This window comes from Montipora capricornis, chromosome 9 (assembly GCF_036669925.1).
Source record: "Montipora capricornis isolate CH-2021 chromosome 9, ASM3666992v2, whole genome shotgun sequence".
Classification (NCBI taxonomy): domain Eukaryota; kingdom Metazoa; phylum Cnidaria; class Anthozoa; order Scleractinia; family Acroporidae; genus Montipora; species Montipora capricornis.
The window spans coordinates 49,863,610-49,881,109 of record NC_090891.1 but is presented as its reverse complement, the minus strand read 5'-3'; the positions used below and the strand labels follow the sequence as shown (position 1 = coordinate 49,881,109).

The 17,500-nt window shown below is 39.6% G+C and overlaps 1 protein-coding gene and 1 long non-coding RNA gene across 3 annotated transcripts in view; one reads left to right on the top strand and one right to left on the bottom strand.

Moving 5' to 3' along the window:
• The window catches only part of LOC138015357 (uncharacterized), a 43,259-nt gene extending 31,295 nt beyond the window's left edge, over positions 1-11,964 (top strand). For both annotated transcript variants that reach the window (XM_068862363.1, XM_068862364.1), the window contains 5 exons: positions 3,239-3,361; positions 4,404-4,526; positions 6,556-6,678; positions 9,504-9,641; positions 11,197-11,964. In XM_068862363.1, coding sequence (XP_068718464.1) covers positions 3,239-3,361; positions 4,404-4,526; positions 6,556-6,678; positions 9,504-9,641; positions 11,197-11,561 — 872 coding nt within the window. In that variant the 3' untranslated portion in view covers positions 11,562-11,964. The remainder of the gene's footprint in view (positions 1-3,238; positions 3,362-4,403; positions 4,527-6,555; positions 6,679-9,503; positions 9,642-11,196) is intronic.
• The window catches only part of LOC138015361 (uncharacterized), a 210,818-nt gene that overhangs the window by 52,216 nt on the left and 141,102 nt on the right, over positions 1-17,500 (bottom strand). The gene's annotated exons all lie outside the window — the stretch shown is intronic.

The following is a 17,500-nucleotide window of genomic DNA, read 5'->3' as shown; positions in this document are numbered from 1 at the left end:
AATAAACCATCAACATAGATACCGATCGCCGCAGCGCACGCGCGCGTGCAACACTGTTGGATGTGATGGCCAAACTACTGCAACACTTAGAACAAAAGAAACATTGGATGATGTTGAAGACGATGTTCTTCGGTCAACAACTTCCAACATCATGCGACATGGTGGCCAAACGAGTGCAACATGTCCAATTAAACAATGTTGGATGATGTTGCCTTCACGGCAAGAAATGTAATCGTGGACGAAAGCAAGCGAGGCCCCTACACAATGTCAGTCTTATAACCAGTCCCACTGTTTCCGGTTATTTTATAAGGAAATGGTATGATGATGATGACCTTATAGAGTGTTTTCACGTGACGCCACGGAGGCCATTTTGGTGTCCCTAAACAAAAGAACGGCGGCCATGTCGGTGTCTCCAACTAATCCTTCGGGAATTGAGCTCTCTTATCATGAAAACGTTTTCTTTTGTTTCGGGGGAAAAACAAGGTTACTGATCACATGTGTGAAAACACTCAAAAACAGATTTTGCGACGTCTTGCCCTTTGCTTGTACTGTAAACCCCTGTTTGTGTTGCAGCTTGCTGCAGAGAAAACTCGACAAATGGGTGAAATAAACAACTAACAACTGCATTTTTCTTTGCATTTACTTATTGGAATGTTCTTCAAAAATAGTCGGAAACGGCATTTCCGAGACCCTAAATTTCAAGCTTTCCTGCCCTAGTTTGGAGCGCCTTTGGCGCGCGAAACATTCTTCGTGTGCGTACACCTTCAAACTCTCACGCTACGCTTCTGGTTAGGCCATTGTAAATTCCGTGGCCTCCGCTCGTGGCTCTGCTTTTACGCCTTCTTCCATCAAGGGCATTTCTCTCTTTACAATTACGAACATGCTCTTTTAATAGCCCTTCTGTGGCTGACAATGGAAAGTGAAATTTAGAAAACGTCATAGATTTTTCGTCCGTATATTGAAGAGCTTCGAATATTGTATTTTCTTCCTTGTTCATTTGAATAGTGCGGGCTTACGTGGAAAAAGCAAGCGATTAAATTTCACAAAAACCCTGCTCCAGAAGATGAGCATGACAGCAATGGAGAGATATAATACAAAACACTAACCAAATGAAAATGACGCCTGCTTGAAACTTCGTTTCTATGCTCGATCCTGTCTTGGGATCCAGTCTTTCCCCGACAGGTTTCGCAAAAACGTGACAAACGAAATTTCTCAAGAGCTTTGCGACATCAAATCAATTTTACTCGTTTAGAACATCGGTGATCTGTTTTGTAATCATGAATCAAATGTAACTTTACTTACTATCTACAAATATGATGAAATGAAAAAAATCACACTGTGAGAAGTTATCCATTTTTGTGATTTTCGATGGATGAGCAGATGAGGCTACATCTCCTTATGATGAAATTAAGGCATTTTTTCACTGCCAGTTTCTTCGAAACAAAGTCGGTGACCCCCTTTGGGCGTAAGTACTTTATGACCTAACTCTAGGCAAAAAAAATGAAGAAAATTTAATTGTACGAAGATTTTGGCGCGAACGTCCTTAAGATACCCTACCTCTTCTTTATGGTAATAAAGATGAAAAAGTACCACTAACTTCAACAGAAAAGAATTTTCCCGTAATGCTGAGCTTGAGTTGCGAGTTTTGCTTTCTTGTGGTTTTTCTCTGTTAATGATATGAGTGTTCTATCAACTCTTACAATACGTAAGATGGTGCGAGGTTCGCCAGTACTCATAAGATGTTCGTATGTCAGGTGTGGCATGGAAAGCAAGAGGGTAAAGAGAGGTAAGATAATTGAGGAAGATTGTAAGTGGGAACAGAGGAAAGGTAGATGAGGGAGATATGGTATACATGAAGAAGAAGATAGAGAAGAGAAGAGAAGAGAAGAGAAGAGAAGAGAAGAGAAGAGAAGAGAAGAGAAGAGAAGAGAAGAGAAGAGAAGAGAAGAGAAGAGAAGAGAAGAGAAGAGAAGAGAAGAGAAGAGAAGAGAAGAGAAGAGAAGAGAAGAGAAGAGAAGAGAAGAGAAGAGAAGAGAAGAGAAGAGAAGAGAAGAGAAGAGAGAGAAGAGAAGAGAAGAGAAGAGAAGAGAAGAGAAGAGAAGAGAATTGCTCTCTTTTTAAACCCCCCTTAAAATCCAGGCTCCACTTTTTTATTACATCCCCTCAAAAAAGGGAAAACCAACTTTTTCTTAGAAAGTTAATAATAAACTGTTTTAAAACATTTTAACCTATGTAAATTTTACCAAATTTTCGTAGCTGTAAGATTGAAATCAAACATTTTAAAAAAGCGACACAACTTTTAAATTTGCAAGACATGTTTCGGATACTCAGTATCCATCTTCAGTTGAGGGATGTTTAGAAATAAGTGACTTTATATAAAGTGGGTAACAGGTAGGTGTAAATTTATTACAAAGTGTAGAATAATAGTTATAAATCAGTGAAAAAAGGTTACATAATACTAAAGGCATACAACGGAGTGGGAGAATAAAAGGTGCGAGTACAGAACTGTGAAAAATGTTGAATACAAATGTATTTATCATGGGTTACGTAACCTCCTTCAAGTGTTATGTGACACTTTGTCACAATGCTTCATTAGCGGGGCGTCGGTATATATATTGCGTTGTCTTCATTTGTACTCATTCGAGTCATACGACCTCCTCTTCGCCCTCTAAATTATGTCGGATAGAGGATTCCTGAAGCAATAGTGATTCTATCGCTAGGAAGCTAAAAAAAGAATCCAAAATCTCCTTCAAATTCGAAGGGAACAAAAAGCAGTTCTATTTCAATTCGGGCCTCGCGGAGAAGGTTCGCTCAGCTTCCACCGCTCTCGGTAAAAGGAAGCTCGAAGTCGTTCGAGATTACCTGGAAATAGATTCTTATATTAAGAAACGCAACAAACTTATCAGATTGGCAAATAAGTCCACCGCAGGCTGGGATTTGGTCTGCAAATTTAAAAGTTGCGTCGTTTTTCTTAAGTGAATTTGTTTTCAAACTAGTTTACAATAAAATGACTAAGGTCAAAATTATTTTAACCCGAATTTAATTTCAACCTTTAACTTATACACTCTTGCTAAGCCATTGTCCTCATCAAATTGCAATCATGGGACTAGAGATATGTATTGCATTTGTGAGTCTTCTGCCTTTTCCTTCCCCACCGCAACCATATTAGATAACTTATGCCATCTTCAATGTTGATTTGTTTGGCTAACACGTTCATTCTCTCTGCCCTTTTCGGTAGATATCGACGAGTGTTCTACCAACTCTCACAGCTGTGATGTCAATACTGTTTGTAGTAATACCAAAGGATCATACATGTGCACATGCAAAAGCGGCTTTTCGGGTGATGGAAAAACATGTTCGGGTATGTCAAACTCACATAAAACAAAAATAAAAAAGGACTTGGGGCGTGCAAAAGTTTCGTACCAGAAGCACTGAAATGACACGCGACATTGACAACTGCGGAAAAAGAAGAGGTGTCCTATAAAACTTAATCACGGTGTCCCTGTGACCAAAAAAATCATTTTTTAGTTTTCTTTGGATTTCAAAACTGTTAACTACACCCTAAGTGACTAAAGTTTTAAGCCTTGATTTCAAAAAGACGCCTGTTTATTTTAACTGGAATTTTCCTATTTAATGGTCCGCCATTACTAACTTTAAATTCTTTAGAGAGCTGGATCGGGGAGCAGATGACGTCAAGGGCTCACTAGTTTAAGAATGCAATGCGTGTGTACGCCGCAGAATTAATATGCAGCTGCAGCACGGGAGTGTTGGGCTTTCGTTCTGCATATATAATAAGCTGCATTCACACGCTGAAAATTTAAGCAAGTGGGCCTTTGACGTCACTTTTCCCGAGTAATGGTGGACCGTGAAATCGAAAACTTACACTCAAAAGTAAACGGCCTTTAAAAAATCAAAAGCTCAAACTTTTGCAAGTCAGGTGTAAGGCAAACACACTCTCAAAATCTGAAGAAAATAAAGGAAGCGATTTTTTTTAATCACAGGGGCACTTTGAATCCTCAATTGCTTGTTTACCAGTGTTCATGGATTGTCTAGTGCTGGTTGTTAATTGCCTTCCTGGTTTATTTGTACGATGATAATTAGTCACGTCATTGCAAAAGTATAAACAGTAAAAAGTAAATGTATAAAAGAAATGATAATTGGCAATGACAATTTAGTTGGTTCTTTATAAATTAATGTAGACGATCTTTTCTTCTTTTAAGTACAGTACTTACGAAAGTTTTACATCACGATATCAATTTGCAATCGAGGGACTGGAAATATGGATGACGCCTGTAAAACTACTGCCTTCCCTAACCCAGCGAAACCATCTTAAACAATGCATATACCATCTTTGTTCAACAATCTTGGTTTGCTTGGTGCATTCTGTTTGCCTTTTTATATAGATATCGACGAATGTTCTACCAACTCTCACAGCTGCGACGTCAATGCTGTTTGTAATGATACCGAAGGATCGTACATGTGCACATGCAATAGCGGCTATTCAGGAGATGGAAAAGCATGTTCGGGTAAGTTAAACTCACATAAAATCGCAACTTACAAACGTTTTGCCCCAGAAGCACTGAAAGGACATGAGATAATGTTGAAATGAAAAAAAAAAAAAAAAATAGGGTAAAGGTTTTGTTTACTTGAAATCTGATTTCATTAAAAAGCTGTCATCGGAAAGATGAAAGATGCACCAATCAGACTTTAAGCGTGGTATACTCTTCCACGCAGTGAACTTATAAGTGTGCCGCACGCACGGGGCATGAAGGAAAAGCAGGTCACTGTTCACAGCAATACTGGAAAACCTAAAACTATCACAGGGACTAACCTTAAGCCTAAACAGTGCCTTTAGTCGTAATTAGGGTTACGGTTAGCATTATTAAAGGGATGGGTTGTTTCAAGAGTAGTAAAACAGGGATCTCTTAACGGTAACCTACAAGTGTAAGTTCGATTGTAGGTGCTCGGCGCGGCACGTGTATATAATTACGTATCATTGTTATGTAAATAGTCAGCCAGAATTCAAAATAAATATCATTTTCAAGGTGTGAATTAGCAACTTGACATGTTAGCTCAGTGGTAAAGAACAGGGACAAGTAATCCAGAGGTTTACAGTGGGTCGGAGTTCAAGGCAAGCTGCGAGTGACATATCATGGGATAAAATGGCAGAAAAAGCCGAGCGGGATCTGGAAATAAGAACAAGACGAAGGGATAGAAAGAGGAAAGCTGGGACAAAAACGAGTAACGGTGTGGGCGATGAAGGGAAAGAAGAGAGAGAGGGAGGGAGAGAAAAAATGAGATCCGTTTTTATTCATCCCGTAAGTACAAATTACCCATGTATATATTCGGTTCTCTTGGGTATACGTATTGTTCTACAAGACAATAGCGCGAATGAATAATTAATTCATTCTGCATGCATAATTCCCTGATTTCATTAAAAAGCTGCCATCGGCTACAATGTGCCATAAACGAGGGTCCACAGTTCCCTCCTTTCCGCCCCACATTTTTTCTTGTTAATGCTGTTAATGCCGCTATCCTGTTCTTCTTTACGTTCAAATCCCGATCTCTCCCAATTTTTTATTACGAGTTTCTTTGTTGAATACTGAAATAGACGTTGAGTAAAATTAAACTCTTCGCAATGGGCGACTTTGATGTTTATGATTCTCAATATCTCCACTCAGTAGCTATAGTGACCTTAACCTTTTTTTTCTGTTTCGCTTGTTCTTGCCTCAACGTACCAGTACAAAGTAAAAATTGTTCGCTTTGATAATAATCAGTGGTTTTTTTTGCGACAAAAAAAAGCTGAGAATTAATATTCAGCTGCAGCGCGGGAGTGTTGGGCTTTCAGACTTTTAACTCGCGTCTTTCATATATAATAAGCTGCATTCGCACGCTGAAATTTTAAGCAAGTGAGCCTTTGGCGTCACTTTTCCCTGGATCCAACCCTCTGAGGTCCATCGGTCAGTTTTGTACACGAGTAATGGTGGACCGTGAAACCCAAAACTTACACTCAAAGTAAACGGCCTTTGGATAAAAATCAAAGCTCAAAATTTTGCCAGTCAGGTGTTAGGCAAACACACTTTCAAAATCTGAAGAAAAAAAAAGAAGTGACTTTTTTTACCACAGGGGCACTTTAAATGCTCAATTGCTTGTTTACCAGTGTTCATGGATTGTCTAGTGCTGGTTGTTTTAACAACCAGCAATTAAAATTGCCTTCCTGGTTTACTTGTACGATGATAATTACTCACGTCATTGCAAAAGTATTAATAGTAAAAAGTAAATGTATAAAAGAAATGATACAATTATCATTGATACAATGACAATTTAGTTGGTTCTTTATAAATTAATGTATACGATCTTTTCTTCTTTTAAGTACAGTACTTACGAAAGTTTTACATCACGATATCAATTTGCAATCGAGGGACTGGAAATATGGATGACGCCTGTAAAACTACTGCCTTCCCAACCCAGCGAAACCATTTTAAACAATGCATATACCATCTTTGTTTAACAATCTTGGTTTGCTTGGTGCATTCTGTGTGCCTTTTTATATAGATATCGACGAATGTGTTACCAACTCTCACAGCTGCGACGTCAATGCGTTTTGTAATGATACCGAAGGATCGTACATGTGCACATGCAATAGCGGCTATTCAGGAGATGGAAAAGCATGTTCGGGTAAGTGAAACTGATGATGATGATGATGATGAACTTTATTCATGTGTCGATGTATTTACCTGACGCTAATTGGGGACACAACATAAAGATAAAATAAATAATAAATACTATGATAACTAATAAATAAGAAATAAGCTATAAATTATATATACATTTACAATATGCTAAAATAATCAAAACAATTCTAAGAACACAGGCACACCTTAAGAGGTACAAATTACGCACGCGGGGCAATTGTTGCCATTTATCAGTTCAGTATAAGATCCTTACATCTAACATGAAACTGAAACCTAGACAGGCTGCTCGTTTCAGTGATGTTTTTATCTAGCTTGTTCCATAAAAAGGGTCCAAAATATCTAAGAGAGTGTTTACCATATAATACAGAATTAAATCTAGGAATATCAAAATATTTAAAATATTTACAAGACTTAGTACTGAAAATATCACAAATGAAATCAGGAACTAGCCTATATTTAACCTTGTACATGAGTAAAGCTATGTCTTGCAATCTCCTATTAAGAAGGCTTGGTAGTTTCGCACGATCTAATAAGTTCTTATACGTTTCTGAATATGAATTATAAACTATCCTTAGTGCCCGCTCTTGAAAACTCACACAAAAATTGACACAAAAAAATCACATAAAAATCGCAACTTACAAACGTTTTGCCCCAGAAGCACTGAAAGGACATGAGATAATGTTGAAATGAAAAAAAAAAAAATAATAGGGTAAAGGTTTTGTTTACTTGAAATCTGATTTCATTAAAAAGCTGTCATCGGCTACAATGGGCCATAAACAAGAGTCCACAAATCTCTCCTTCCCGCCCATTTTTTCTTGTTAATGCCGCTATCCCGTTCTTCTTTACGTTCAAATGGACGTTGCATAATATTAAACTCTTCGCAATGGGCAACTTTGATGTTCATGATTCTCAGCATCTCTCAGCATCTCCACTTAGTAGCTATAGTGACCATTTTTTTTCTGTTTTGCCTGTTCTTGCGTCCACGTATCAGTACAAAGTAAACATTGTTCGCTTTGATAATCCTCAGTGTTTTTTTTGGAAAAAAAAAAAAAAAAAAAAACAGCTGGGTTAGGTAGATGAATGTTGTTCGTGTCTCACGATGCACTCACTGTGTGAATTGAGTCCGAAGTTTCGACTTCTTTAGTTTTCTTTACTGCTAGTGTCCATCAGGCGATGAGGTCAATAGTCTGCGTATTATGGAAAATGTATATCATGGAACAAATTGGAGTATGTTGTTTGAGACGCGTCCTTGTGACGAAAACGACGAAAATAGAAATGCCGAAATAAGATGAACATCACACAAAGGTGATAAGTAATGGTAATAGGACTGAGTGGAGTCCAATTCAGTCTGTATTCATACGAGTCATAACAAAATCGCTGGAGTCCGGTTTGTTTATCACGAGTATGAATGCAGATCGAATTGAACAACATGAAGTCCTCTTACCAATTATTTCATAAAAATTACAATGTCCGAGAAAAAAAGAAGAGTCAAGTTATGAAAGAAAGGGAAAATTTGCCTTAAAATACTGACAAAGGAGGCATAAATTGTTTAATGTCACTCTGAAAGAAAGAAAGCCCCAAGTAGGGTCGTACCTCTTGTTGAGCAATATATTTCATTGGCCTTATAGTGTCGTACTTCCTATTGTTTTCTGTGCTAAATGCATTGTTATCTTTGTTTCTTCTATTTTTCTTTTGGCCAATCCTGAAGTCCGTTCATTGAGGTACGACACGACCCCAATTTAAGAGTCTGTACACTGTTTCTGTGGTGATTGAAACCAAGCTTGTGATTGGTTGATTTAAACTACAACTTTAAATGCGTATTAAACTGTCCGATAACAATAGTCCGATAAGAACTTGGACAACAACTTGGCAAGTGAATTAGTGGAAAACAGGAGTTTTTTAAACCGATCACAATCGAGGAAATTGTAATTTTTTTATGATTAAGGATCTTATCACGGTTTTAGATGCCATCTTGACAGGTAGGCAAAGAGAGATAGGAGTGTTTGCATAGGAATCCGGTGTCAAAAAAAAAAACCTTGAATGCAGAAAAAAATGGGAAATAGTTAACCTTAGCTGCTAACCAGTGGATTTTACTGACAAAATTTGAGGATCCTACCTGCACTAGAATTGGCCCAGCGGAATTTTGAATTTTGCTGTACAGCTGCTTTAAATCTACGCTCAGTCAAACATGCGCCTGTGGGAAAAAAATACAGACAAATGTAAAGGAAATTTTAAATTTCGTTGGGAAAATTATAGTGCAGGCTGGACTCTCAAATTCTTTTCAGTAAAATCCTACGGTAAGCATTTTAAGTTTACCATTCAGGAAATTTTCTACATTTAAGGTTCAGTTATTTAAACGCAGATTCCTATAGAAACTCTTATTTCGCACGCGTTTCCCTACCCGTCAAGATGGCTTCCAAAATCGTCATAAGGTCTATGACGTCTTTTGCCATTCATTACTTGGCTAAAAAGGCAGTTTACAAACGAAAGAGCCATTTGTGTCAGTCAACGCTGGTTAATTAGAGATATCACGACAAAACTGAATTCCCGTATCCCGCTGCGTTTTCCTTTGGATTTTCGCATCCCGACCTCATAAAAACAGGAAATCCCGCCACCGCTCGTTATTGAAATTCCCGTTTCCCGCCCTTGTTTCAAACTCGCATCCCGAGAATCACCACAAAGAGATAGCGAAATCCCGCATCCCGCCAAACCTATTGTGGACCTTCATAAACTTCAATTAAAAAAAAAAAACAACTTCGCTGTAACACATATTAACCGCAAGAGTTTTGGGCGACATTATTTACACAGAGATCGATGAATGTACCAGTGGATTACATAGCTGCCACCGTTCAAGGGCTACATGTACAAATACTGCTGGATCCTACAGTTGTTCCTGTGCGAATCCTTTCAGTGGAGATGGAAGAACTTGCATCCATCCTGTGTCAGGTATCCACTTTGGAACCAGCTTGCTTTACTTAAACAAAACAGTAGCAAAAAAATGTTTTTCCATTATTTCCGAAGCTCAAAGTACCAATTGCTCTCAGCTCTTTCAACAAAGTTCGTGAAGATGACTTTAGACAGAAAGTCATGTGTGCGCGCGCCTTGCTACCCCTTTATGCCATTCATGAAGATCCTTTGAGTTTCATAAAATGGTAGGTTTTGGAGAGAAACCTACCCACTGTTGCCTTCACACTTGTTTGGAATGATTCCTTTACGTTTTTGTCCATTTGTCTAAGGTTTAAAGAAAATAGATAAGTTGACATCTTCTTTGGCGTAAAAGGCCATGTATATCTGAAGAACTGAGAGACAAGTTAAAACTAAATTAAAGGCATTTCGATTCCGTAACTGTCAGTTTTTGGTCCGAAACAAAATATTCTACTGTTTGTTACCGCGCACAACCTGCCAACAGCCAAAGCGGAAGCCGTTTTTTGAGCTAACGTCAAGTAATGAAAAAAGCTCTTCATTTTGGAAAAGTCGAATTCACATGCGCCCAAAGAAAGCCTCCGGCATAATTAGTCTCGGTAAAATCAGATCTTTTTCGCGTCAGCACTTATTCGCCCAAAACTCTCCAAACAATAAAATGCACTTTTTGTGGAAAGATTTTTCATCTCGTTCAGATATCGGGATACTTCTTGTGACAATATTTACGTTCTCGTTGTTGAAATATCTGCTCGCTTCCTCCTATCCGTTATTATAACTTGGATAAATGGAGGACAGTCGCAAAAGTCTGTCATGAAGGACTCTCCATGAGTGAGGTAGGGACCCAACCTAATTTACCGAAAGCTAATAACATGATTTCCAATCCAATTAGGAAAACTCACTGTGATCAAATTGTTTTGAAAAACATATAATTTGAATTAGCGGAGACGGCAAGGTAAGTGCACTTCGGTCTTTGGGAATTTAGGTGAAGGTAAAGGTAAAGGTAAAGGTAACGTAGGTACCTTCTTTAACATCGGTAGTTCCTTTACCCTCGACAGCGAGGGTATTTTGTCAGGAAGCCGACGGTGCGCTCATTTTACTCCCCTCTTTCCACCAGGGATCCGTTTTAAGGGTATTCAAAGCTACTTTAAGCTACACTGAAAGGAAAGAAGTCGAAACAAGGATGTGAGATCCGGGGATCGAACTCAGGACCTCTTGCACCAAGGCCGCGCACTGACCGACTGTGCAAAACAGCATCTTTTTTCAAACAGTTCTGCCAAAAACAATGCTTTTCGTTTTAAAGCACGCCCGTTATGATTTCCTTCCCACCCTTCAGATATTCACAAGCAAATTTGGGGATATCAAGAGGTCGCTCTGCATGGCTCTCCGTGAGTTATAAACCGAGCAATTTCCCTGTTTTTGATCTGCTGTCAATCCAAATCTAATTTTTTCCAGTATGTCATAAACGAAAAGTAAACGGTAATAGACAGAAACCGACCAGCGAGCTTTATCCTATTTATACTGACTTTCAGTATGTCCGTGACCACCGTGCGTGAGTCATAAGTTCCTGTTTCTTTCTCAGAATGCCGGAATTACAACACTTTGAGAACTTTTGACAGAAAGGTAACTTACAGCGGCAGCGGCAGCGGCAGCCGCTGTGACAGTGGAATTAGTCCGGCGTGGTATCGATTTCAAGGTGCAGCAGGTACAAGAATGCCAACTTCATGTCCACCAAAAAGTCGCTGTAATACTGATGCAACAGGATGGCTAACTGGAGGGCATCCAAGTGTCGCTGACGGTCAAGTAAGCAAGACGGTATGCTTCCACTGGAGCTATACATGCTGCTGGGGGTCGACTACCATTAAAGTCAGAAACTGCGGTTCTTTCTATGTTTATTATCTTAATAGAACACCAGGCTGTAATTACCGCTATTGCGGAACTGACTAGGGCAAGTACCCGTGTCACATTCATCAAGTTAACTTTTTTTCTTTTCGCATCGGTTGTAGACAGCCGTCTTCTCGAGCTCTGTAAACGAATACTCAGATTTTAAGTTTTTTAGGTATCACTATCACACTTGTGAAATCGCGAAAATTTAACTATGACTGGCAATACGTTTTTAGACCACATCTCTTTCGAAATTAGGACTGAACGGTTTTAAATTTCGCACGAAACAAAGGTCCTCGGAAAAACAAACTTGCTATAAAGATAAACGACGATTATCCCCAACAGTCTTTTCTGAACGTCTTTTGCACTCCAGATCCAGAACTGGTTGTTACAATACAACAAAGAGCATTTTGGTCGACGTTTAGCTAAGTGTAGATGGCCAACGCCTATGAATAAAGAACATGTTATGTAACAAGTGACAGAATCATTGTATAGGGTCATGAAATCAGCAATTCGCGGACGTCATTCAATACGAAGGCAGACATATTTTGGGATGTGGGGTAAGGGAGTTGGGTGGGAGGCAGTAATCATGAGCACTGGAAGAGACAATAGAACCAAATATATTTTGTGTGGCAACATGTTTTATGCCACCCTGTCAAAGAATTTTTTTTTTATCAACTGAATTCTCTATCCGTACCTGGCTCTTTGTATTTTTGTTATCGAGGCTCGCCAGTATTATCGTGACAAATTACTCTTAGTTCTTGTGTATGAATTGGTAACTTCAAAGTTCAATAACATGAGTGACAAATTACTCCTTAACTTTGGCGCGAAATTTCAGCGTTAATTTATAATTTCACATGTGAAAATACTTTCCAAACCCAAACTATTTTCAGTTTTCCAAAATGTAAAATTCCACGGAAAAAAAAGGTGACAATTCTACCCAATTCAAATCCTTTGAGAAAAAACATTTTGTCCCAGGTATTGCCATATAATTTAAATGTGAATGCTACATTATCATGTAAATGCAATACACAAAGAATCTTAATACAGAGAGATCTGAATTGGTTACAACATTGGTTGCGGTCGCATTAGGGAGTTAACACCAGCGCTAAATCAAGTTTTATTGTTCAGTGTTCCCCTGGGGATTCAAAACACCTGGGAATTGACAGCTGAGTAGTGTCAACACTAGTGTTACACTTTGTTTCTCTCAAGTGTGACCGCAGACAATGAGTTAGCCGAATTGGTCTATTATGGCCAATAATGTCAAGAAGATTTGATGCCTCCCACCAATGTGGCCCGGGTTCGATTCGGCGTCATTTTTTGTTTAAGGAGAATGGCTGGCCCCGCGGTAGGGTGAGTGCAATGGCCGCCAGAAATAACGACTAGTGCATCAAACACAACGGTTCACCTCAAACGGGGGTGAATCAACACACCAACTTTGCCGAGGAATCGAGCCTCGCCCCTACAAACAATGAACGAAATACGAACAGACAAACAAAGAATTGCATCTAGGAGATGCCTCGTCCGACTTACACTCCGAAATGAAAACGACAAAAACAACAAAAAGGACTGTCTATCAACTTTATTGGTCTCATAAACAATATGTAAATATGCACAAATAGTAAATCAATAAGAATGAATAAAAGACCAAAAGGAATTGCGCGAACGGGAAAAGTATCCCATGCGAGGCGCAACCCTTAAATTTAACTAAAAATCTAAAAGGAAATCTAAAATTTAGTGGAATTACAATAAATCTAATTAACAACTGATAGTGCACAAGTAAGTGAAACCAGTCAAATAAAATTGTTATACCTCCCAACTCAAATACGTTTTCTGATTGGAGGAGAACGTGTCACGTGTCATTGGTCAAAACGTCATGACGCCCTAGGGCGAACAAAACTTTATGACGCCCTGGGGCAACAACAACTTGAACTTTCGACTCACACGTGATCAGGTCGTGCACTTTTGAAACGGCGGCAAATCTGTAGGCAAGCCGACTTCAAGCAAATAATTTTTATCTGTGTATTGTTCTATTTTGAGTTGGGAGGTATAACAAAACACTTAATGACTGGCCCCTCGGGAAACAGTGAGTGTTGTTTCCCCAAGAACCTCACTGTTTCCCTCGGATTCACCACCGGAAACATTGAGGGGCACAGGGAAACACACCTCACGGTTTCCCGAGGGGCAAGTCATTAAGTGCTTATTAAGAACGGTGGCACGGGCAGTCACGTGAGAGGAACCATGTGAAGGGCATGTCAATATTATAAGTAGTCAAGTGAAGCCATGATCCTCGCAGTTATGAACGCAATTTTTGCAATTGCGTAAAGAAGCCCGAAAAATTCAGGACTTCAACGGGATTTGAGCCCGTGACCTCGCGATACCGGTGCGACGCTCTAACCAACTGAGCGATGAAGCCACTGAAGTGGGAGCTGGTCATTTGTGAGTTCTAATGTTCCTGTGAGGAATGAATCAACGATGAAATGATATATGAAATGGATCATATATGAACTGAGGATATGAAATCAAGTGAAGCCATGATCCTCGCAGTTGTGAATACAATTTTGTGTAAAGAAGTAAGTAGTGTCCAGTAAAGTAAATAAGTGGCGCGTAAAAACTTTTTACACGAACTCAGACTAGGAAACTTGTCATAAGAGGATAGATTACAGATAAAATTCCAGGGTTTTACGTTTCTACTAAAAAAAGAGGCCTGAAAAGTCGCGGTTATACAGTAAGCAGGTTTTAGTACGAGGATACGGTAGGATTCTTAGAGAGAGATCGGCCATGTGTGATAAAAAGTAACATATCGACCGATATTTAGGTCGGTATATCCGAAGATACAATTATAGAGAAAAACAAAGACAACTGGACAAAACAAAACAAGCACGACCCAGCACAAGGGTGAAAAGCGACCAATAAAAGGCCACCCGTCAACAGACTCATCTAAAGCCAAGACCACCCCCAGAAAAAACGGCCAGGGCATGCAGGCGCAACACAAACGAGTAACTAAATATGGACAACCAAAGCTTCATTACATAGGGAAGCCACCACACCAAGAACACCCCACTAACGAACAAAATGACGGCGGCGGTCAGACCGAAAGCAATGGAAAAACAAAGGAAGACATAACGAACACGAGACTTGACACGTTCCATGACATCGACAGCCCAGGGACAAACACCCCTAAAGCGAAAATCATTCCGAGCCCCCCAAATACAAAACTTGTAAACATTCAGCAGAGAAACAAAAACCAGAGGAACCCTCAGACAACCCATCAGCCGAGAAATCAAAGAGCACGTGACGAACCAAGATGGAAGGGCACAGAGGAGAAGCCAAAAACATGAGAGACTGAAGCCAAGACAAGACACTAACAGCCAGAGGACAGTGGAAAAACAGATGCTGAAGAGACTCCATAGGAGCATAACAAAAACAAGCAGTAGGGAGGGCATAACCAAAAGTGGCAAGCCTCTTGGCCGTGTAAAAGACCCCGTGAGAAACCTTCCAACACAAATCGATAAGAGGATGGTCCAAATCAAAAAAGAAAAGCTGACGCCAAGAACAAGACCCATAAAGAGAACCAAACATAAGAAAGAACTTCTTCTCACAATGAGGAGAGACAGCATTTTCTGACAACAGAAACAAATACCCAAAGAAGACACAGTATGGGATCCTTTACACATCGCCATGCAGTTAGCAAAGAGCAATAAAACGGAGGCAGAGAATTCAAAGAAAAACAAGGAGGAGCAAAAAAAACGAGATGCAGAGGAACGGCAAGCAGGCAAGAAAACCAAAAATCCGTGAAAGAGACCCAAGAAGACGGAGAAGAAACAAACCAACGAACCCACTGAACATGAGGGGCCACAACGTTAAACTGAAAATCAACCACAGAAAAACCACCCAAACAAGAAGGCTGAACAACGACACGACGAGCGAGTAAGTCCCGCTTACCTCTCCAGAAATATTTATTTATTCAATTCGACACTGACCCACCGGGGAACATGGATAAGAGAGGGCACGTACCACACACGGGAAAGGGCCAAGGCATTGATGACAAGCGCCTTGCCCTTGTAAGACAATGAACGTTGACGCCAAGAGTTTAGAGCGTTCTCCACCGTGGTGATACGCGCGATCCGGCGTCATATGTGGTTTGACTTAGTTCGTTGTCTACTCTGCTTTGGGAGGTTTTTCTCTGAGTGCTCCCCGAAAACAGACCTCTGATGTGATATGTGTCAATTTGATTTGATTTCTGTACAGTGCCCCCAGTTACAAGTGCCTCAACGCTAAATACACTTGCCAAAACGTAAATAAAGTTTATTATTCAAGTCTAAGGCATTTTGCAGAAAAGAAGTAGGATCATTCAGGGTTGGTTATGACAAAATTTATAAACATAAAACTGTGTTTCAAGCGTATGCAGCATCTTTTAATGCTTGGAGTACTTGGACGGTACAATAAACAAGTGAAAGACCCCAAAATCGTAAGAGTTAATTGTCACCCCTGATATTAAATGGAAATAAAATGGCGTGCTAGTGAAATAATGGAACAACGTCACTTGGTTTTTTTTCGAAGTTCGAACAATTTCGTTTGCGTTAAAGAGCGGACAAATGCGCGTGAATTCCTTAATTTCACTTGTCACCATCTAACTGCGCGTACGTGCACAGACTAATCCCAACCAATCCTTCCAAATAACTGAAGCGCTGGGCATTGATGTGTGCTAGTTTGCGTTACGGATATGTTATTCTCTCCTTTCTCAAATCCCATAATACACCTTTTTTCTTTTTTACTTCCCCCATGGCAGCTCCAACATTCCATTCTTTTATCGCTTAAGAGTCTAACCCCAGAGTCGCGTCAGAAGAAATAGAGCAGTGATTGCGGCGTTCAGGATACTAAGATCATTAATTGGTCAAAGGCTTACCTGTTGGCTAAAATATGTATTAAGAGTACCAAGCTTAGAGAATTTCAATTTAAATTCTTATATAGACGAGTGTCAACTAACACCTTCCTTTCCAAGATTGGTGTACAAGAAAATGAAAATTGCTCCTTCTGTAACGTCTTTCCTGAGACATTAAACCATCTTTTTTGGTGTTACACAAAAACAACATATTTCTGGAAGGAGGTGATTAAATGGCTGCAAGAGGCTAATCTACTCTCTAAAGACTGACTCTTTGAAGAATATTGAACCCCATTGCTAAATTTATCTATAGATAAACCAAGTGACTGCTATTAGGTCTATAAGAACTCGGTATATCCTTTTCGTATTCTCCTGACAGAAATCTTTCAGCGTCAAACTCAAGCCTTTTGCACTTTTGACCCTTTTACAAAAGTTTCAGCACTATAGGTTTTTTAAACTCTTTCCTCCTTTTTTTTCCTCTTCTTTAACCTTTTTTTCCAATATAATTAGTGCTAAAGCTGTAAGTAGTGTAGGCATTGTATGTAGTTGTAGTATTGTTATTAGTTTTTACGTAGGTTCTATTTGTAGTGGTAATAAATTTGTAACTAGACGCTCGATGAGCGTACTCTGGGTTGCCTGTGGTAGGTGTTACTCAAAAACAGAAGGGACTGAGTTGGGTGGTATTGAACTGCAGCGTTCCAGTGAAATTTTTCAAGTCGGGGGTCATTAAGACCATTTAAGGGGTCACCCAGAATTCGTGCCAGCAGAGGCCTTTTGCCTCACAACTTCTTTTACCACAAGTTTAAGCGTGCACTCTGAGCGTCTGACAGCTGTGTAATACAAAAGTTAATTGAAGGTAGGTATGCTGGTCAGCGGCGCCGTTGATGGCTGCCACGTAGTTTTGTGCTTGTCGAAGTTTCGTCACAATGTAATTGCTGCTGCGGTATGCGGCTCGTAAATGTAGTCAATGTGCCTCTTGTATTACTGGTCTATTTCTACATCAAGATATTTCATTGCTGGTGGCTTACTGGAACCCAACTCTGGTTGTTATCTTTGAGGTTTTCGAACACTGACAGTCATCTCGGTTTCGAACAACAACATCCAAGAACTCAACAAC